The sequence below is a fragment of the Protopterus annectens genome, chromosome 8.part0, assembly GCF_019279795.1.
Source record: "Protopterus annectens isolate FY-2018-M chromosome 8.part0, PAN1.0, whole genome shotgun sequence".
Lineage (NCBI taxonomy): Eukaryota > Metazoa > Chordata > Ceratodontiformes > Protopteridae > Protopterus > Protopterus annectens.
The window spans coordinates 141,207,851-141,231,307 of NC_056741.1; the positions used below are offsets into that span (position 1 = coordinate 141,207,851).

The following is a 23,457-nucleotide window of genomic DNA, read 5'->3' on the forward strand; positions in this document are numbered from 1 at the left end:
ATCATCAATGGCAAATGTTGTTATTAACAAGAAGTGTAGTTGATATTCATACAAAACACTGGTAACAGCAATTCACAAGGACTATAGGTAGCATATTTTGCATTTATCACAGACAGTTTGATCAATTCATAGCCCAAAATGTGTGTCAATACTTCATCTGCCCCCCCCCCCCCCCCACAAGTGCTCCTGCTTTTGTTCCTGACTCAATGTATTTACAGCTTCTGCTATACACATTTGTACATAACAGGTGAAATTTCTTCACTCATTACTATCCAAAGTGATGATGGCCACACACCAGTGCCAAACTAATTTGCCCTACAAATGACTGCCCAAATTACATTTTGCACTTCATAGGTGTATACTCGACTAACAACAAATAGGGCCTTAATAAGCCTAGCCATGCAACCCAAATGTGATCCACAAATTAGATTTATATAAGGGGTGAGTTACTGACTGCCTGCATCCATCTGAGAAATAGGCACCAGACCTGGGGTGAATTTCTGATTCCCCATCCATTGGTCTAAGTTGCAGTTAAATATGGATAGGGAGGAACTCAACTTCACATGGATGGGGAGTCTGTTCCAGTGAATGGAAATTATCTGAGAAACATATCGGTCTCTCCAACATGTCCTATTTATGTCACAAGCAAAATTTAGGTCTTTTAATCTAGCAGTTCTGATGCTGTTTACTTTGCAGATGTACAAAGCTTCATCAAATCAGGGTCCACTGATGCCTTGTATGCCAGGCAAAGATCACTTCTCAGAAGTCTGTATGATACTGAGTAAAGAGACAAGACTGTGAAGCAATAAACGTAGGACAGTGTGTATACCCTCTGTATTCTTTTTGTAAGGAACCCTTGTGGACATTGCATTTGTTGCATGTGTCTGATCAGGTACATACCAAAGGTTTTATTATACTCCATGATGGTCTGTTGGTGGCCAAGTACAATGGTATGATGACATCTCTGGACCTAGATGCCATGTCTTGCTTATAAGTTGAGCAAGATAGAAGGGTTTTCTTATGATCTTGCACACATGCTGGTAGAAGGCTAGGTTACTTTCTACATGAGTTCCCAGATGCCTGACTAGTGAATCAACTTTTATGGGTGTTTTATTAAAGACGTGGTTACCTAGGATGACCGACTTCCCAAAATGTACTATAATGAATTTTTTGGTACTGTGTTTTAAGCCATGGCTTGGTTTTGCCACCAAGCATTTGTCTGTGTTAGACCTTTCCAGAAAGGTGTTCTCATTTTGGTTAGCCAGAGGTCTTTGACATTGGCTTTGACATCCAAGAATTAGATATCAAAGAGTAGTGGGCCTTGCATAGAGCCCTGACGGGAATCCACTGGTGAGTGGCCTCTTTGTGGAGTTGGCCTCACCAAATGTAACCTCTTACATCCTATGAGCAAGCCAGCTAGCTATCTAGTGTTTTATAAAGGAGTTTATACCTAGTTCCATAAGTTTGTTGACACTGCCCAAGTAGGGTATTATATCAAATGCTTTAGCTAGATCTAGGTATGCACCCCTTTCTGCTCATTCATTCCTATTGACCTGTTCAAAGAAATCCACCAGATTCAGTAAGCATGACCTTCCTTTGGCAAAGCCAAACTGGGATAAATATGGGATAAAAAATAAATGTGGAGGAAGGATACCCAGACAGTTCCAATAGTAGTAGGAGCAACTGGTCTTATAAAAAAGAATTTACAATCGTATTTAGATATGTTACCAATTTGTGTAACACCATACGAAATACATAAGGAGTCATTACTGGGCACATTGCAGGTGCTGCAAAGAGCACTTTTGGCTAACATCAAAGCGTGAAACAATACTAATTTCATGAACTTTAGTCGTACTTTGACTTAGGAATGAGGTCCATTCCCGTCATGGTATTAGAAACCCAAAAGACTTGGAGAAATTAAACAGCAGAAGGGATAAATCCAATGTCTGGAGGGTCTTCTATATTCTTGTTGATAATTTCCATGACAATTCTTTCTGTGGCTTTGCAAATAAGACTAGTCAGGCTAATGGGTCTGTAATTTCCAGAATCCCTTATGAAACGGGATGATAATCGCAGTCCTCCAGTCATGTGGCACAAAACCTGCTTTGAGACTATAGTTAAATAAAGACTCAAAGGGGTCCTAATAAGTCATATTTTGACTATTCAGAGGGCATCCTGAGATGTTATTGGGGTCCACTGAGGCAGTGTTCTTGGCTTTAGCAAGAGCAGCTAGTACATGCTCCCTAGTTGTAGTTAGAGGGCTTATGTTTGTGTTTCTTTCTTGGGGGACCTGAATTTGTCTGCTAAAAGGTTTGCTATATCACCAGGGTCAGTGAATGTGACATCATTGACTACCAGTTCAGCACACTAACTGTGTGCTGCCTTTGAGGTTTCTAACATAGCTGAAGAAGGCCTTATGGTTATGGGAGGCTATCTTAACCTCACAGTTGCCTTTGCTTAACTTAATTAGCTTCCTTAGTTGCCTAATTAGTTTGATGAGAATTTGTATCTTTATGAGAATTACCCGTCCTGATTTTTGCCATAATTTTGTTTCCTTTTGTTATATATCCTGTATAATTTATGATGCCACCAGGGTGGTTTGTTTCTGGGGCTTTTTCTAAGCTTACGTCTGCTAGGTACAACAGCCTCTTCAGCCATTGGCATGGCTGTACAGAGTTTCTGAGAGCAATTCAGCATAGGCTGCTGTGTTTCTGTAGTTTGGAGGGGTACTGAATTTTTACAAAACCATGATTTAATAAAACATAATTTCCCTTTGAATAGTTCTTAATTGTTACTGGTTTTAATGGGATTATGCAGTTGATTTTGATTTTAAAGGAGACAGCTTTATTGCCAGACCTTACTAGGGAGGACAAGACATTGGGGTAATGCAGCTGTCTCCCATATTTGTGAGCACTGGGTCCAGTATGTTAGAACCTGTCATGGGTGTATTCATTATTTGGTCAAGGGTGTTTGTATTTACAAAACCAAAGAATTTCCGAGCCTGAACATTTGAGGCAGTGGAGGATTCCCAGTCTATAGAGGAGTAATTAAAGTCTCTCATGAGTAGGGTGTTAGGGTGGATGGTAAGTGTATTCAGTAGGTCCAAGTATGACCTATAGCTGTCTAGGATATGGTATGGGATTTTTTTCTATGGTGATCTGCATGTGGAGGAACTCCAGCACATCATCCTGTTTGACCACCCTAGATGAATGCTTGTTACTGATATATAATTAGATGCCTCTATCTTTGGCCCTTGGCTGTGCAGCTACTGGTCTAAAAAATGGAAGTCACTGAAACCTTGCATTTCCAGGGTACTCTCTGCTTTTTTTTAGGCTCCTGAGGTTCTGTTAAGTTGATTTTGCCGGTATGTTTGTCAATTTGGCATTTCCTAAAAAAAAGGCACTAAGGTGGGTGGAAGTTTTAGCCTAGAGGGGAAAGGTGCAGACCACCTTCGGCAAAGCAGCATGGTCTGTTAGCTATGTCCTCTTAAGCTAAGTATCGGATCACCTTAAAATGACACCAGAAGGACAGCCAGTTGTTGAAATCAATCATTTTTTGCTCATATTGTGCCATCATCCTCGGTGATGGTAATATCCTGCTCAGTGCTAGGCTCATACCAGACTGAGACATAGCCTGAAAGCTCTATAATGTCTCTCTTCATATACTCCAGGCAGGTACATCTCAGGTCATCTACACCTACTTGGACTATGAATCATACAGGTATCCGTGGCATAATGACTTAAGTGTGTGCATGATTTTGCAGATCCTGGCTCCAGATTAACAACTCAGATATCTCAAACTTCCGTCCCATTGCTATGTTGTCCTCTCTCTCCAAAGTCCTCGAAAAGTGTGTTCATAAACAAGTCATGCAATATCTTACCAAATATAACCTTCTAACTTCTACTCAACATGGCTTTAGACCCAGACATAGCACTACCACAGTGCTCTTATCCTTTCTCCACTCAGTCTCTCTTGCCATGGATGACCACAAGCTAGTTTTATACCTATTTCTGGATATGTCCAGGGCATTTGAATTTGATACTGTCTCTCATCCTCTCCTTTTAAACAAATTACAAGAACTAAACTTATCCCCTGAAGCTGTTTCATGGTTCTCTAGTTACCTCTCTAATTGAACCCAATCTGTAAAATGGCAGTCCGCACTCTCACCACCTCTACCAGTCAGAATGTGTGTTCCTCAAGGCTCTATTTTAGGGCCATTACTCTTTAATATTTTCACTAACAAACTCTACTCTTCCTCCCCCCAGACTTCATTAGTTCAATACGCTGATGACTTGACCATTACTACTATAGCCAGCTCCCTCTCTGAACTCCATTCTGCCACCCAAACTGCCTTTAACTCAATTGAAACATGGCTAACTGACAATCAGCTCATACTCAAACCAAAAAAAAAATCAACTACTACTGTTCCTCCCTAAAAATCTGTCCTATATCAAATCTACTTTCACTATTCTATCTCTTAACAACACCACCATACAAGTAGAACCTAGCACCAAACTCTTAGGAATTACCATAGACGATCAATTGAAATTTGATATACATATTAATAACTGCATCAAAAAGACCCATCAAAAACTCAGACTCCTCTACAGATCTAAAAAATTCCTTTCCTCTGATGCTAAGATTACACTCTCTCAATAGTACCTCCTACCCAGTCTTATGTATGGCTCCCAGATCCTTACTAATCTTGAGTTTACCCTTCTCACCAAACTTGAAACCACCTACAATAAAATTGCTCGCTTTGCAGCACATCAAAACTATAAATCCCATCACTGCATCTCACTAAAACTAATGAACTGGTTAGAACTACCTCACCAACATTTACTCTCGCAGCTCTCCATTATTCACTCTATCCTTTACTTGCCTTCATATTGTCCAACACTCATGCTACTCATGTCCTGCTACTCTCCCTCCAGACAACTAAGAAGCTCTAACCAAAAGTTACTCCAAATCTACAAACCCAAAACTAAAACAGGATGTAAACTTTATAGCTGCCACCCATCCATGTCCTGGAATAAACTGCCTCAAGAGATAAGGTCCCTTACCAACCCAAAATTATTCAAAGCAGCTTTAAAGGAACCCCTCAAAAATCACTGGTACTGCCACTGCAGTCAGCCACCATACAAATATCGATGCTATCCCCCTTTCTCTCTCCTCTAACCTTCATGCTGTTCTACATTACATACCCCTCTCCCTGTAGTTCCACAAGTTTTTCTATTGTCAACTTCCAGTCTCATCTCAAAACCCCTTTTTCCCACTGCCTCTTATTTCCAACCTCCCTCTCTCCTACACTTGATTCTTAAACCCCCTCTTTATTACCTCCACTCTTCTCCACAGTTTACTCCTTTAGTATGCTCTGTAAAGCCTTACTGCAAAACTACTGTTTAATCTTGACTGTAATGTAAATATTGTAAATAGTCTCTGCTAACTCTATTGTTAGAATACGATGTGTAATCTGTATACTAGACTGCTATATTTGTACTCTAATGGAGCTTTTCTCCCTGTGTCACTGCTGAAAAAGGGCTTCTGCCCAGCCAGACTAACCCGGTCAACAAATGTAAAATAAATAAATAAAGATTATCCCAAACAGTACAAAATTCTATAAACCTTAATGTTTACACAACACTGAATTCTACTAAGTCTGTAGATATTGCCAGTCTGCACCCAACTAGCTTCTCTAAGCTGGTCAGCTCACAAGGTATTTGCTCTATAATGCTGCTTTACAGGGTTCAGTTTTATGGATTGTTCTGCAGGGAAAATGTGCTTTCTAGATGTTTGCTACTGTAAGGGCAATGATAACCCATGCAAATGTGCAAAATTAATAGCAGCACAGAAAAAGTAGCTAGTGAGCCCTCTTTCGAGTAAAATGACTACAGTACAAGTCATTTTGTGTAGTTCCCAACTCATATAGACCAGACAAGCACCCCCTGCCTCAAGATGAATAAACCCAATCCTCCTAATGCAAAAACATAAAAGAATAGCCCCACAAGTGCAATGCTACCACAAACCAATAAAACTGGAATCCCTTGCTGAATGCAACTTCACGACAGTCTTGCAGTAAAGGTGAGAGTAAGAGCATTTTTTTACAAAACAATTAAATGCGCATAGAAAAGCAGGAAACAGTAGCAATCACTCAAAATAACTTCAGCACGTGTGGTTTAGCAATCAAAGGTACTTAACTTTGCCTGGATGGCACTGAATACAGGTAAAACACATCTGTAATGCAGGCTAAGATACCAAGGTTTGCTGAGCTCTAGGAAAATTAGCAGGAGACAATATTTAGTAAAGGATGTTTACTCAAGAGCAGTACTGGTTTGTTGGACGGGCACTTAGTTTCATTGATCTGTGGAAACAATGAAAGGAATAGTACTTCGATTGTGCAACAGACAGCAATGAAAGAATGGGAGGGAGGATCTTGGGATCTCAGGTTTCCATAACGGTGAAGGCCAGAGATACAGTCTTATAAAACTACCACAGCAAAAGGGTGGGAGGGTTAGGGCCACGCTAGCTAGAGAAGCAGCAAGTCAAACAAAGCCAGTACTAGAGCTCTTTCAGAAACTTTAGCTTAATGTGTTAGTGGTGTATGGGGCAGACACAGAATGCAACTTTAAGCAAGTAAAAGATACATGGAATATAAAAGCACTGAAGCATAAACTGGAACAGGCAGAATTCTTTCATTATTGAATGTCTACTACAGTTTAAGGCACCAGACTATGATAAATTTACCAGTAACACTGTTTATGGAAAATGCAGTAATAAATGATTATAGCTCAAAACTGGTATTGGTACACAGTCCTGCCACAACTGTGAACTAAACTAGGAGACTATGGGCCCAGCAAGGTTTAAGATACAAACTGATAGCTTTTACAAGTAATCCTACTTATGAAAATGGAAGTGCAGAATAATGTAGAAGCATAATCTTCCCACAACTGCAAATTAAAATATAAGACTAATGTCCCATAACAAACTAAAAATGCAAACAGATAACCTTTTTGGCTTTAACATGGATAAAAGTAGAAAAGTACAAAGTGTCATCATGCAGGTTACTATAAGTGTAACTTAAATATTTCAGCAGAATTGAAATAATTCTGTTTCCTTTTTGAAGAAAAGCAAGTTATTCACTGTTCCACACATCTCCAAGTCTTGAATAAAAGACTCTGGGGGGTAGCTCTGTGCTGGAGATAGCAGGCTACCTAGAGAGGCATCTAATCAAATAAAGCCAGTATTGGAGCTCTCTTAGAAACATTAATGTGTTAGCTGGGGATGGGGCACACAGAATGTAACTTTAAGCAGGTAAATGATAAACAGAAGATAAAAGCACTGAAGCACAAACTGGAGCAGAAACAATTCCCTCACTATTGAACTTCTACTACAGTTTAAAGCACCAAACTATGCAGAAATTTATCAGTAACAATAATAAATGGCTAAGGCTCAAATATGGCAGTAGTACACAGTCCTGACACAACTGTGAATTAAACTTCAAGACTATGGGCCCAGCAGGTTTTAAAATACAAACCAATAGATTTTACAAGTAATCCTACGTGTGGAAATAGAAATGGAAAATAGTAATTATTTTTTCGATCGTTAACCGTATTTGCTTAATGCCGAGTGTTACGCAAAAATAAAGGCAGTATGAGAAAGGTAACACATGCAAAAGGAAATATAAAAAACATCATTAAATAATTAACCAAATAAATTTGGAAATAATTGAAAAGAAATGTAAAATAATGAAAGGGAATATCTAGCAATTGCTAGAGCATGTAGTTTATTACAATTTCACATTCATCCTTTTCACGTCTCCTTGCCACAACAGAACTTTCACTTCTGTGATACATTATCAGGACTTTAGGTAATACCAACTAATGGCAAAGAGGACAGACAGCAGCTGACATTACATTAGTTTTGACACAACAATTAATAGTGACATCATTTCCAATGAGATTAGTGTGTCTGTTAGGATTACTACTTGGGAAATATTTTGAGGTAATCCGTTATATCTAATACAGTTTTCCACATGTCATGCTATAGCAATAACCCACGCCTGGGTGTGGCTAATGCTGGATTTACCCATGGTTGGTGTGGTTTGGTCATGAGGGCGAAGCCTGAGCGGCCAAACAAAGCCAACCGTGGGTAAATCCAGCATTACCCACACCCAGAAGTGGGTTATTGCTATTATACAATGACATTATTTAAGAAAAAAAATAATTACTTTTCTTAAATAATGGCATTGTATAATGCCTCCTTGCTGCCCTTCCGCAGCTGTCTGGTATTCTGCGGCAGTTCTGATGTACTGCGCATGCATATGCCTATGCAGTAAATCAGAGCTGTGGGCAAAAGCAACTGAGAAAACAAGATCTCCGTTGCTTTTTACAAACTGTTTCACTATGTTAAATGGGTTTAACATAGTGAGACGGCATTAAAAAAAGCAACGGAATCTCCATTGCTTTTTTTAACGCTGTCTCGCTATGTTAAACCCATTTAACATAGCGAGACAGTTTTGAAAAAAGCAACAGAGAAAGCAAGATCTCCGTTGATTTTTACAAACTGTCTTGCTATGTTATTGGAGTTTAACATAGCGAGACAGTGTGAAGCAACGGAGATCTTGCATTCTCCGTTGCTGTAAAAAAAGAGTTATAGTAATGGTAAAAGTCCGGGCGACCGGACCTTTTTCCATTACTATAACTCTGATTTACAACGTGCACGCTGACCAATCAGCGTGCACGTTTTTGAATATTAATGAGGGGTCGTTGTATAATAATGCTTTTCTGTTATCACAATGTTAAAAATTTCATATTTCACCTCATGCATATCACATGTTGTTATAACAACACATTCGTGTACCAAAATGAGTGGCACTATTTATCCTCACCCCCCCCCAGTAAAATTATCTGTAAACTGGACTCAAACCCTGCAGCACCTGTCCTTTTTCTCTAAGCTCACTTCATTTACACCTGGTGCCACAGAGATAGGTATCTTCCAGGAGTGTTTCTTCACTCAGTACTGTCCAGAGTGCTGAAGGCCATATACTGGTGCCAGACTCATTTGAACTACAGAAGGCAGCCTAAATTAAAATTTTCACTTTTGTCCTTCAGGTGTTAACTGTGTTTGCATGCTGCCAAGTAGCGAGTAAATGCAAAATGCAAAAAAAAATAAAAATAAAAACATTTATACAAATAAATTCTATTTCAAACTAATACAATGAAAGAGTATATCTAGTAAGGAATACAACACTTATAGCATTAACATGACACATTCAATTTTTTCACATCTGCTTGCCGCATCACAAGCAGCATTTTGGATGCACATCATCAGAATTTCCTGTAATGGCAATTGTTCACAAAGGGGACACACAGATAATGACATGACATCATTCTTGCTAGAGTATACACAATTATTCAGGGCACAGAAGTTTACAATAAATTGTATTACTGTCATGAATAATTGTGAGATATGGATAAGTTCTCCAGCATGTGTAACACATATGTTCACATTATACATGTACTGCTTTTGTGTTAACACACTTTACAAAATGTCATATGTTCCAACATCCGTAGCATCTATTGTTATCAATAATGAGAAGAGGTGAGTTTACAATAAGACATTTGTAACATCAATTCACATGGACTACAAGTAAGAATTTTAGCATTTATCACAGACTTTATAGCCTGTTTATTTCGGGTCTACTTCATTTCACTGAAAGCTCATTTCACTGAAACTCAGTTGCCTGTGCACAATTCACTGAAAGCTCATTTCACTGAAAACTCATTTGACTGATTCAATGAAAGTTATATATGGCCTTTTCCCCACTGCAGTGCGATCCTGGAGTTAGTATATAAAGTAAGGGGGGGTTGGTGGTGTGGGTGGCATAGCCCCCACCTATTTTAAATGTTTAAAACCATAGATATGGATACTTACAAGTCCAATGAATAACTCTTTCCAGAAGACAATATATAACCAAACTATGCCCCCCACACTCCCCAATGTGGGGGGCTGTGCTCCCCATACCCACCTTACTTTATATACTAACTCCAGGATTGCACTACAGTGGAGAAAAGGCTATATATAACTTTCAGTGAAATGAGTTTCAGTCCAATGAGTTTTCAGTGAAATAAGCTTTCAGTGAATTGTGCACAGGCAACTGAGTTTCAGTGAAATGAGCTTTCAGTGAAATAAAGTAGACTCTTTATTTCATATACATTGGGTGTCAATATTTATTCTATATCCAGTCTGAAACAAATATTTGTAAACTGGATGAGAATCCTGCTTTGTATAACCTCTTTCTCTAATCTCTCTGCATTTACAACTTGTGCCACAGAGATAGGTGGAATTTCTTAACTCAGTACTGTCCAAGGAGTGCTGCAGAGGGACAGCATGATACCAAAGTTGTGGCTCACACAACAACTGCCCCTATTTCAGACACAATCAATATGAATATGCATGCCCATGTCACAGAGCCCTCAGACATAGGGCATGTTGAAGATGGCAAAGTTGATTGGTATTGTTTGGTTACTCCAGATGCAGAGCTGGTTGAGTCTCACTATACCCATCATCAGGACTAAGTGCCACACAGGGAAATTAGTAGAGGTGCTCATAGAAGGCCTGCTGTCCACTCTCTTCCTGATGTTGGCGCGTCAGTAGGTGCCACATGAAATATGTCTTCAGCTGTCATGGAGGTACAGGCACATTCCACCTGGACCTTAGAAGAGATAGTGTGAGTACTAAACATGCATTCAGACATGTGGGACTACCTGAACTGTGTGGGTGACTCCTTGGACAGGGTAAATGATGCACTGGATTGGGCAGTGTCTGTAATGGAAACTTCTGCTGAGGGAGGGTCAGCATCCACATGGCCAGAGAGCAGCTACATTGTCTGCTGTTAGTGGACATAGCCATGCAAGATCCACTCCTGTAGTGGCAATACTTCCACTGCTCCATCAGTGATTCTGGTGTCCATACCCAGACATGTGGTCATGGTCCTAGATGTAGGCATGATGAGAACTCTTCCAGCAGACATAGTTCACATTCAGGTAGCACTCCGACTTCTAGCCAGGGCCATGAAACTCTAAAATGCCAGGACGTAATGCTAGCACAGTGCTTGATTGTGTTTATGCAGACCCACATACATTAAAAAAAACTTGCTCATACCACCACCCCCCCACATGCACGCGTGTGCACACGCGCACACACACACTCACTCACTCTCTCTCTCTCTCTAAACACTGCAGCTCTTGCTACTAGCCCTGACAAGTGTATACTTAATGAATAAATCATCATACCCGTACACAAAGTAGGTCCCTCCGCCAACTTCTCTAACTATCGGCCCATTGCAGTCCTAACCCCTCTATCAAAAATTCTTGAAAGGTGTGTTCACACCTAAATACTTAACCATCTCCTAGACAATAAATTAGTTACAAATACTCAGCATGGATTTTGCCCCTACCATAGTACTACCACAGCCCTTATTAGCTTCACTAACACCATCAGTCAACTTAGAAATGAAGGTGACCTAGTATCAGCAATCTTTTTAGACTTATCAAAAGCCTTTGATTGAGTGTCTCATAACAAATTTCTGACTGCCTTGTCCAAACTGAACCTAAGCTATTCCACTCTAGCCTGGTTTCAGAACTATCTCATAGATTGGCAACAAGTGATACGGTGGAACAAAGCTCTTTCTCCCTTACTACCAGTGACTATGGGCGTGCCTCAAGGGTCTATTCTCGGCCCCCTCCTTTTTAACTTGTTTACAAATAATCTCCATAATGCTACAACTCTAGCCACCCTTATACAGTATGCCGATGACTCCACTGTCATATGACCTGCACCAACTCTACCTGAACTACAGAACTTAACCCAAACATCCTTCAGTGCTATTGAATCATGGTTGACAGATGCCCAATTAATCTTGAACACAAATAAAACTAAACTCATGCTCTTCCACTTCACTAAATTCAAAACCCAATCCACTTATTTCAGCATCACATCCAGTAATAAGACTTTGATTGAACCAGTACCATCCACCCAACTTCTCGATTTTGTTATTGATCAAAATCTGAAGTTCGACTTACACATTGCCCGGACTGTAAAAAAAAGTATACAAGAAAATAGGTACCTTATACAGATGCAAAAACTACCTAACCACAAACTCCAGAATAACCACAGCCAGAACTCATCTTCTGTCAACTTTACTATACACCTCGCCCATTCTTATCAACCTCTCCAAATCAGACCTAAGCAAGCTAGGTGCCTGCTATAATAAGATAGCTAAATTTGCCACTAGCTGTCCTCCTAGAACCCATCATTGTAAGGCCCTAAGACAACTATCTTGGCTAGAATTACCCCACCAACTCATTCTCACACATCTGTCTACTGCCCACCAAATGTAGTATAAACCCGATAAAACACCAGCTCTACAAGGCCTCCTCAATCCCCATATAAGTACCCATCCACTAAGATCCTCTAATAAAGCTCTAATTGAAATAACCAGGAGTAAAAATAGCTCAGGTGACTCTCTATACCCCTACTACATTGCTAAACTGTGGAATGCCTTACCACTTGAAATTATAACTATAACTAGCTTAAAAAACTTCAAGCATCCCATTAAAGCCCACCTCACCAATTCCTGGACTTGCACATGTACTAGGCATGGGTAGCCTAAACCATGGAACTAGCTGATTTTAAATTTTAATTGCATATGTAATGAGCATTGAATTTAAGCCATATGACTACTTTATGTTGTTTTTTTTTCTTTCTCACTGTTAATATCTGCCAGATTTTAAGTCTTCAGTTTGCTATGCTACCTGTATATAAGACTATCATAATTGCACTCTTATTGTATACAATGTCACTACCTGCTACTACTGTAAGAACTGTCTTCTAGAAGCATTATTATACAAGATTATTGGTCTTGTCTCCCACCTGACCAATTTATTCTGTTCTAGTCGTTTTGCAACTATGAATGTCTGTTACTATTTTTTCTTTATTGCATTTTACAATTTTCTTTCTACTAACAAAATAGTTTACTAACAATGGAGCTTTTCTCCCAGGGCCTCCGCTGAAAAAGGGTTTTATGCCCAGTCGGACAAATGTAAAATAAAAATAAATAAATACAATAAAAATAAATGTGTTTCTTACTCACAAACACTCACTTCTTTGGTGTTAGGCTTGCCCTCTACACCCCCATCCCATCCTGTCCAAGTGATGATGACTGTGCCCTGCCCTCTGCACCTTTCCTGGGACTTAAGATTGCATCTTTGTCTGATACATAGAGTGGATAGCTAATGTTTGCTTACTCAGAAGCTTGCTTTAATGTAACAGTGTTGAGAATATTTTTTTTTATCATTCCTACTTATTTATGAATGACTGGTTATGTAATGGTGACCCTCACTGACTGCATTACTAATAATAATAACAGAAATGCAAAGTAGGTATTTACTTTTTTTATACTACGAGAGTCTTCTTCAGGTATAAGAATCTGAGGCTTGCAAAGAATCATCAGGCAAGTAGTGGGAAGCTTTTCCTTTGTTGCATGTCCAGACCTGGAAACCCTGGTGGGGACAAAGGTTAGTAGTCCCAACCATCAGGTAAAACACCAACTTAACAATGTTTGTCCCTGTCTACTGCCAGTACCTTGCAAATTAGTATTACTATCCTGCTTTGTATCCTGATAATGCCTTGGCTCAGGCTTTTTTACCTGGTGCAAGTTTATATATATATATATATATATATATATATATATATATATATATATATATATATATATAGCAGACAAACAGAGGTGGAAGGGATCAAACCCTCTACTCTTGGCTACAGGAAGCAGCTTGCTAACAGCTTAGAGCCCTCATCCATTGTGCTAGCCTGATTAGGAATAAACCAGGAATTATCTGTATTTTATACATTTGACCCAGCATTCATCATGGTGATGTGACTGGTTAAAAACAGTGGGTCACATCTAATTGCAGCTCTCCCACCAGGTGTCCATGTAATTCATAGTACAAGGCTTGGAAATATGAGCCAAGAAGTTATAATATGTTTCAGTGCTGCTCTTGACTTAAATCAGGTAACCATGGAATGACCAATACCTCATGAATGTCTTTGGAGCAACTGAGAACTGTACATTTGTTCCTCATTTATCCTTCACAGAACTATCTGGAAGCTTTATCTGCAGGAACTCATATGTCTACAACACCACATCAATCACACCATATAATTAGACCTATAACATATGCTTAGGCTATAACCAAAAATTTGCCAAAGCCTCCTAAAACTCACTGCAAAATATCCAAACCTCCAACATGCAAGGTAGCAACTACTCCTTCTCCACTCATACACACTGCAAATCCACAAACCTTTCCCTGGCGTTATCAGGAAAGTAGACTTAAGCCCATAAGACTCACTAAGTCTGTTTTCACACAAAGAAACGTTTAGTCACAGGTGAGTCTGTAGCTAGGCATGTAGACTCTTCACTCACTAGACTGGACAAGAATGGGATGGCTGCAGGCTGCTTGTCCAGTCTCAGGATCTGTGATGTTACAAGGGTCCTAAGGTCCCTTAAGCCAAGCCAGTATGACTACAACTTAGTGAAGCGTTCCACCCAGAGGAATATGCAGAGAAACATGGTGGAACTTACTATGCAAGTTTTAAAGGCAGGAAAGATGCTGGTGTTGTGTAGTATCTTGCCTTCACCTAGAATGATGCCTATAGATACTAAGACAATATAATTCACTTTAAGAACTGGCTAAGTAGTTGTTGTCATTCTAAGGGGATCCAGTATATGTCAGCCTGGGATGAAATGGCAGACAAGACTTGCTATTTCATCAGAGAAGGTTTACACCTGTCATACCAGGGCTTCCACATACTGGCTAAGGCATTTGCTGCCTCCATAGTGCCTTTTTTAGGCCGCTTCACCCTACTAGACATTCCTACATGAAAACTCAGCCTCAGATTTGGACAGTATCAAGATGGCACTACTCAATGCTAAAAGTCTAAATAGAGAGATGCCAGAACTTGAGGTCCTCCTGCAGCTCAAACACATTCATATTTATATAGTGGAGATGTGGTTTCAGTACAATGACAGCACTCCCTATACACCAGGATTTAGCACCTATCATGCCTTCAGCCCCTTGGAGGAGAATCTATATTTGTTTAAAATACCATTACTTCACATCAGAATAACAAGAGCCCTAAACTGGAGCTCATGCAGATTCAAATCACCCTGAATAAATCCAACTATCACTTCATTGCTAACAACAAATCCCCAATCTAAAGATCATTAAAATTACCTCAACACCATTGAGGCATTAAATATCATACCAAATACTTTCATACTAGAGGGCTTTCATTACACATACATTGATCGGCACAGTTTCATCTCTAAAAATAGCAATGCTCAATGTTTTCTGAACACCGGTGCAGTGGAGCACATTGTAAAACTACCAACTACAGGCTCTGATATCTTTGAACTGGTCCTTACCAACTAGCCCCTGCCTGCACTCCATCCTGGATCTCCTCATCTGTGATTAAATCTGACCACAAATCAGTCTTCTTCTCTACCAGGCCTAGTGGTACCATCCCACCACCAAAGAGACCATTTTTAGGCACATCTTCAAGGCAAACCTACTTCAGCTTGTAGAACAGCTATGCAAAATTCCCAGGAATCCCTTAAAAATGGACCCAACTACGGGGGCTGCCACATTCACCTCTAACTTTTACCATCAGCTGAACAGTTGCATAGAAAAGACAGTATCTGTCCACCCTAACTGTAACTGTAAATTCAGAAATAACCCTCTCTGGTGCAACTCTTGTATTATACAACGACCCCCCCATTAATATTCCAAAACGTGCATGGTGATTGGTCAGCGTGCACATTGTAAATCAGACTTATACTAATGGAAAAAGGTCTGGTCGCCCGGACTTTTTCCATTAGTATAAGTCTTTTTTTTTTTTTGTACAGCAACGGAGAACGCAAGATCTCTGTTGCTTTTTAGACACTGTCTCGCTATGTTAAAGTAGTTTAACATAGCAAGACAGCTTTAAAAAAAGTAACAGAGATCTTCCTTTCTCTGTTGCTTTTTTTAAAGCTGTCTCGCTATGTTAAATGGGTTTAACATAGCGAGACACTTTGTAAAAAGCAACGGAGATTCTCCGTTGCTTTTTTTAAAGCTGTCTCGCTGTGTTAAACTCCTTTAACATAGCGAGACACTTTGTAAAAAGCAACGGAAATCTTGCTTTCTCCGTTGCTTCCACCCACAGCTCTGATGTACTGCATAAGCATACACATGCACAGTGCATCAGAACTGCCGCAGAATACCAGACAGCTGCAGAAGGGCAGCACAGAGGCATTATACAATGCCATTATTTAAGAAAAGTAAGTATTTTTTTCCTTAAATAATGCCATTGTATAATAGCAATAACCCACTTCTGGGTGTGGGTAATGCTGGATTTACCCACGGTTGTCTTTGTTTGGCTACTCAGGCTCTGCCCTCGTGACCAAACCACACCAACCGTGGGTAAATCCAGCATTACCCACACCCAGGCGTGGGTTATTGCTTAATTAATAAACTGTACAACAAAAGAAGGAAAATAATAAAATGTTACAAAATATCCTCAGATCCCTACCTCATGACCGCACCAAAACACACCAGTAAGTAACTTAAAAACACTATTAGAAAATGTAAAGCAGAGTATGAAATTAAGGTCACTATAGATTCCAAAGGAAACTACAAGTCTTTCTCCAGTTATTACAGAGAATTAAGGAATGTCCAACAATACACTGAGCTCATCCATAGTAATCTCACCCATTCTGACCCCAAGGATATAGTTAGTATATCAGAGTTAGTGCTAACTTTACCCCTCCTACCCACACTGTTATCCCCCACTCTCCCTGAAAATTTTGTTTCTCCTAAATCTTGGAATCCATGTCAAAAGCTAAAAATAATATTTTCATGATACCAGACAACATTTCAGGCTGAATTCTCATCAGTGTCAAGTATGCACTATCTCAGCCTCTACTTAAACTGTTGAACATCAGCCATCTACAGGGTATGTTCCTGATGCTTGGAGAACAGCTGCTGTAACTCCATTACATAGTGGCGGCCCTTCTACAGACATTGGTAATTATAAACCCATCACCCTCAATAACCTTATATACAAATCCTTGGAGCGTTTTATAACATAATTCATTTATGCAGATGTAGTCGAATTAACTCATCTACATCTCAGTCAGTGTGTTTTTTTAAAGGCAGGTCCTATCTTCTGAACCCAGTAAGCTTCTTTAAAAAGGTTACAGGGGCTGTGGACAGTGACCATTCTATCTACACTGCTTATCGTGAACTGGTCAAGGTATTTGACACTATTTCTCATGCTGGTCATCATCATCTTCTTTCAGCTGTTCCCGTTAGGGGTCGCCACAGCGGATCATCTGTTTCTATTTCTTCCTGTCCTCTGCATCTTGCTCTGTCACACCAACCACCTGCATGTCCTCTCTCACCACATCCATAAACCTTATCTTAGGCCTTCCTCTTTTCCTGTTACCTGCTAGCTTCATCCTTAGCATCTTTTTCCCAATATACTCAGCATCCCTCCTCAGCACATGTCCAAACCAATGTAATCTTGCCTCTCTGGCTTTGTCTCCAAACCTTCCAACATGGGTTGAACCTCTAATATACTTATTGCTAATGCTGTCCACCCTCATCACACCCAGTGCAAATCTTAACATCTTTAACACTGTCACATTCAGATCTAACTCCTGCCTTTTTGTCAATGCCACTGTCTCCAACCCATATAACAAAGCTGGTCTCACTACCCTCTTGTAGACCTTCCCTTTCACTCTTACTGGTACTCATCTGTCACAAATCACTCTTGACACTCTTCTCCACCCACTCCATCCTGCCTGTACTCTCTTCTTCACCTCTCTTCCACACTCACCATTACTCTGAGCTATTGATCCCAAGTATTTAAGCTCATCCACCTTTGCCACCTCTACTCCTTGCATCCTCACCATTCCTCTATTCTCCCTCTCATTCACACACATATATTCTGTCTTAGTCCTGCTGTCCTTCATTCCTCTTCTCTCTAGAGCATATCTCCATCTCTCCAGGGTCTCCTCCACCTGTTCCCTACTCTCACTACAGATCACAATGTCATCTGCAAATATCATAGTCCACGGGGACTCCTGTCTGATCTTGTCTGTCAACCTGTCCATCACCATTGCAAATACTATTCCTCATGCTGGTATTATTGAAAAATTAGATAATCTTAATGTACATCCTTACATTGTCAACTGGATTACAAATTGGCTATCCAACAGATCCCAAGTTGTAAAAGTTGCTGGTTCTCTTTCTGAATGTAAAATTTTAACTAGTGGTGTGCCACAGGGATTATCCTAGGCCCTCTCCTGTTTGGCATTTATTTTGCAGACATCTAAGCCAATATCCCAGACATGTGGTTGACCAAGTTTGCTGATAACTGCAAACTGAGTACTGTTATCCATTCATCCACTCATATTCAATAGTTCAAAGAAGGGCTGGAAAATGCACATACATGATGTATCAAAAATGCTCTCAAACTAAATGAAAAAATTACAGCATAGTAGAGTTTGGCAGAAAGGTTTTGCCCATCTTACATGTTATAAATGGTACTCCTCTTCAGACAGATATGTTCATAACAGACCTAGGTACTTATGTAGATAAAGCTCTCTTAGTCAATCATAATGCTTCTAACACAGTCAGAAAGTCCTTCTATCTGGCCTAGTTAAGTTTCAAGGGAATATCTTCTAGAACCAAATAAATCATCCTACCACTGTACTCTTCCCTTATTAGACCTATCACTGAATATAATACCCCTTTGATATGTACAAATCCAAGCACGTTGTGCAACTGGAAAGGCCCCAAAGATTTCTAACCAACAATAGTAAAGGTCTTAAAACTTTTAGCACAGGTTGATGTGGTGTCCTGTTTCCTCACTTTTCAAGTCATGAAAGACCCAGTCCTACTTGACATCCTTCACAAGACCAGTGACACTACAAACACCTGCACTAAGGACCTATATCTATACCAACAAATAAACAAGACTTGCCAAAGGGATAGGTTCCTAAATAAATATATTCCTAGCCTATGGAATAAGTTAGCATTATGTGGCAAACAAAGCACTTATTTGGCTACCTTTAAGGCTAGTATTGATGACTAGATGGGTAGACACAAACTTACACCAGGGTTAGCATGTACAATGCTGCTTGATTTGGGGGGTAAGCACTATTAAGTGCTTGAAAAGAGTGGAAAAAACCTTTAAGTTTCTCTGTTTAAAGGTGTGTATGCCTTGCCATCTTATCTGTCATCACTTGCCTGGTATGTTTCTGCATGCATAAATCTCCACCTTGATCTAGTGAATGAACCTTCTAGATGTATTTATTTATTTATGCATGTATATATGTATGTTTTGTAAACCAGGTTAGTCTTACTGTGATCTAGCATGTTTGCTGAGGGGGTCCAAGTTAAGGCAAACAATTGATCTGTCTTGCTTTATTTCCATTCTTGGGTTGACACTGAGCTCTATTTGATCACAGCAGAGCTTTTGTATTTTTTTTTAGTCTCATCTTCACTTAGGCATTTTCGACTGCTGTTCTTAGATTTGGACAATCCATGGACTTGATCTTCCAACTTTGTATGGAAGCCAGGGAATTGGTAATGGAACCAGTCTTTGGTCAGCCATTATTTGCTTTACTTTGGACTCGGACTCCCACCAGTGATATCACCCAATATGGAATTTGGTCAGGTGAAGGTATTTGTGAAATATAGCCACAACAGCTCGGCATGGACAGAGATGATGACTTTGAATCACTTGTCATGACATGTAATAGCCAGTGCACTGGACATCATAGTCCTGTTTCATGCACCTGCAATATTTGGTGCTTGGCGGGAGACATGATCTGACCATGAGCTGTGCACATGGCTGCCTGCTAAAGACAGACTTAGTCTACAAATGCATTCTGCTGCCCACCAGACAGAAATTTAATTTAATTTAAAAGGTCAACTTATCTGTCTAGTAATATTTCTGCCACAGCAATGTTTTTTTCCAGCTGATAAGGAGGCTGTATAGCCCAGCATAGCTTGCTACTTAGAAACATTTTCACCTGACAGTGTGTCCATACCACATATTTTATGACTAAGGCTGCCCACATCAGGGGGTCCTTCCTCAAGAGTGCAACTGATGAGAACTGCAGTGGATATTTGATTGCGATGCCAGAGTTTTGTTGGGTTAAGTTTAGGTATGTTAACTATACAAAAATTACATGAGAGTGGTTTCATCTGCATTCTGCATACTGCAGGCCTGATCCAGATCTAACTAGGCTTATAAAACTTGTCTGGAATTAAACTAGTTATTCTCAAGGATTTCCATTCATTATTTTAAATCCTGTAATTTTCCCAACATTCCTAAAAAGAGGCTGTGTTTACTCACATCCACAAAATTACATTTTTGAGCCCAGACTATCTGGAGAATTAATTCCAAATCTCAAACCTAGCTAAGCAGAATACATCCGTGACCCTTTTTAAGTGTAACCTGGATAACTGAATGATTTCCTAGTATGTAAGTTCAAACTTCAAGAAAAATAAATGGTCTGTATATCTTAGGAATACAAAAAAATAATGTTCATATAAAATTCACTATTATTTATCTTTTATTCTGGCCTTACAATAGAGTTTTACTATTTTATTTCGTGAAAGTAGTTTTATCATTTAACCTTATGAGACTATTATCTAACCAAGTTTTTCAAAGAATTCGGGAAACTGAGATTTCAGTGTTTATATTTTATAATTTTGTAAGAATCATTTAGAATCTGAGACCTACCCCAAAGTCCATGTCCAAGCAAATGATATGTGAGCAGTTCTTGTGGTCTGTATGTGTGTGTGTGTCTGCATATATATGCCAGTATATTGAAAATTAAAAATATTGAATGGCAAGTGATTGACCACAACTACAAAAAAAGTAAAATATGTTTTTTTTTTGCAGAAAGGCCTGCTAATTATTTATACCAGCTCTGAGATCACACTACAGTGGCAAAATGGCAGATTCCCTGATCCCCACTGTAACGAGATCTCGAATAGAAAAAAAAGCCGGTACATGTGATAAGCTGATATTTGATCAGCTGTAGTGTGTGTGTGTGTGTGTGTGTGTGTGTGTGTGTGTGTGTGTGTGTGTGTGTGTGGGTGTGTGTGGGTGTGTGTGTGTGTGTAGAGAGGAAAAGGGGAAAAAGAAACAAGAAAAAAAAAGAAAAAGTAATCTGAATAATAGTACTCCGCTTTAATGTGAGGTGGTGCAAGTCATAATATATATCTTTTTTTTTTTTAATTGCGTGTTTTGGATATTTCCACAGCTATACTGGTGAACGGAACGTTTCTAATATGGCCATCATTGAGGTGAAGATGTTATCAGGTTACATCCCAGACAAGAAATCAGTTAAGAAGGTAAGTAAATGCTGAAGAAATGTCTAAATGTCAACAAATAAGGTTAAAATAAAAGAAAGCTAAAGAAAGAGGTGTATTTCTATTTAGATATACTAGTTTGCACACTGCAGTGTATGTAAACTTTGATGGGGAAAGTGAGATTTAATCATGCATAATATACAGGGTGCACTGAGTCAATCCCAGTCCTCTATTTCAAATGAATTTCTGAAAGAAATCATCTCACCAGCTGCTGCCAATCTGTGCCTAATAATAGATACATATTTGGCAGTTCCTCTGGTTGGCACTTTCATTTATCAATTGATGGCCTGCAATTTCTTGGCACATGTTGTCTTCTGGAGTCCAGCCATATTCTTAGGCTCTCATTGTTTGTGGTCATCAAGGAAAATATTACTGCAAATCATTCCAGACTTAGGCTGGTATTCACAGATCTGAATTTCCAACATCCAGTCAGATATTCTACATGGTGTTTCTTATGTTTCCTTCAGTAGATGTTGCTCCTTTTACAAAAAAGGAAGCTGAGTAGATACCTTATATTTTTCATTAAATTCCTATCTAAATATGGTTATTTTTCAGCTTCAGTCTGATAACCCAGTGGTGCAGAGGACAGAGGTGAAGACACATGAAGTCATCATCTACCTAGAAGAGGTAAGTGTGTATCCTAAGGATTTCTAAATGTTCTTTAGAAGTTGTCAGACTCACAGTAAAGACTGGTATATAGTAAAGGAGAGCTCCATATTATGTGTCTTCTTTTTCTGCATATGAATTATATAATAAAAGGTAATAAAATACTCATGTTGGTGATTAGTATTAGCTTATACTCTTTGTTTGCTATATGTCATATTAATTACTTAGTGTCTATTTGGGTTTTGTCTGTCCAACTGTCAGACATATCTTCTTAAGGGGAAAAACTATTAATCTACCACCAATAATGGAAGATATGGCTGAATGTTTCAATGGTCTTCTTGACTGTAACCTTAGTTAGAACCTATGACCTTATGAACTTCTCTGTTTGTTAATCTTCCTATATTGCTGTCTCCTTCTATATCCATTATTCCATGTATCACTCATAGGCTTATAGGTAAGTACTAGGCTAGCAGCCTTGAAGGCCATTGTAGGCCTAGCCAGTTTCCCTTTTTATGTTCAGATTAAACTGTCTTATTTGGTTACAAATTGGCCTTATCTGTCTCATGGTCAATATTTATATATTAATTCTAATGAGAATAACTGGGATCATACCATAGGTAATTTGAGGGGACCCATGCATGGGAAAAAGCATTTAGGAGCTGCCTCTGTCCATTAGTAACACAGGGCTAGTCCTGGGGTAAATTCTTTGTTTACCATCCATAGATCCAAGTTGAGTTTGAATAGGGACAGGGATGAACTTTGTTTCATGTGAATGGGGAATCTCTTCCAGAGCAGCGGTATCCCCTGCGAGATATGCCTGTCCCCCCAAACAAGTCTGTTGATGTTGCAGAAGAAATTTAGATCCATAGACTGGGTATTTCTGATGCCATTTGACTTGCCAATGTGCAGTGCATCCATTAGTAATGGGTTAGAGGATGCATTATATATCAGACACAGGTCACCTCTTAGCAGTCTGTAGGATACTGAGTATAGTGACATGGTTTTATTTTGTCCATGTAGGACATGTTGTTTAGGCCCTGTAAGTAAGGTATCTTTGTGGACATTCCAGTTGTTACAGGTGTCTGGACAGATACTTTTCAAAGGGGGCATTATACTCAATGACTGGCCTAATGACAGAGGAGTAAAGAGAGACAATGGCATCCCTAGATCTAGACACAATCCCTTTGTTTATAAGCAATGCAATGCAGAAGGACTTTCTTAAAACAGTGTAAGATATTTATCTGTCAGTTGTATCCATGTGTGATTTTATTTGTGGAGTTCCAGGTCAGTAGTTAAAGTCAAAACAGAATTATAGAATTAATTATCAGATAGTAAGGCACAAAAAATCCTTCAGCTA

The 23,457-nt window shown here is 39.3% G+C and overlaps 1 protein-coding gene across 1 annotated transcript in view; it reads left to right on the forward strand.

The window, feature by feature from the left end:
* LOC122808164 (alpha-2-macroglobulin-like) overlaps window positions 1-23,457 on the forward strand; it is a 366,256-nt gene that overhangs the window by 238,104 nt on the left and 104,695 nt on the right. Inside the window, exons 5-6 of the mRNA XM_044079137.1 lie at window positions 21,386-21,476; window positions 22,050-22,121. Coding sequence (XP_043935072.1) covers window positions 21,386-21,476; window positions 22,050-22,121 — 163 coding nt within the window. The remainder of the gene's footprint in view (window positions 1-21,385; window positions 21,477-22,049; window positions 22,122-23,457) is intronic.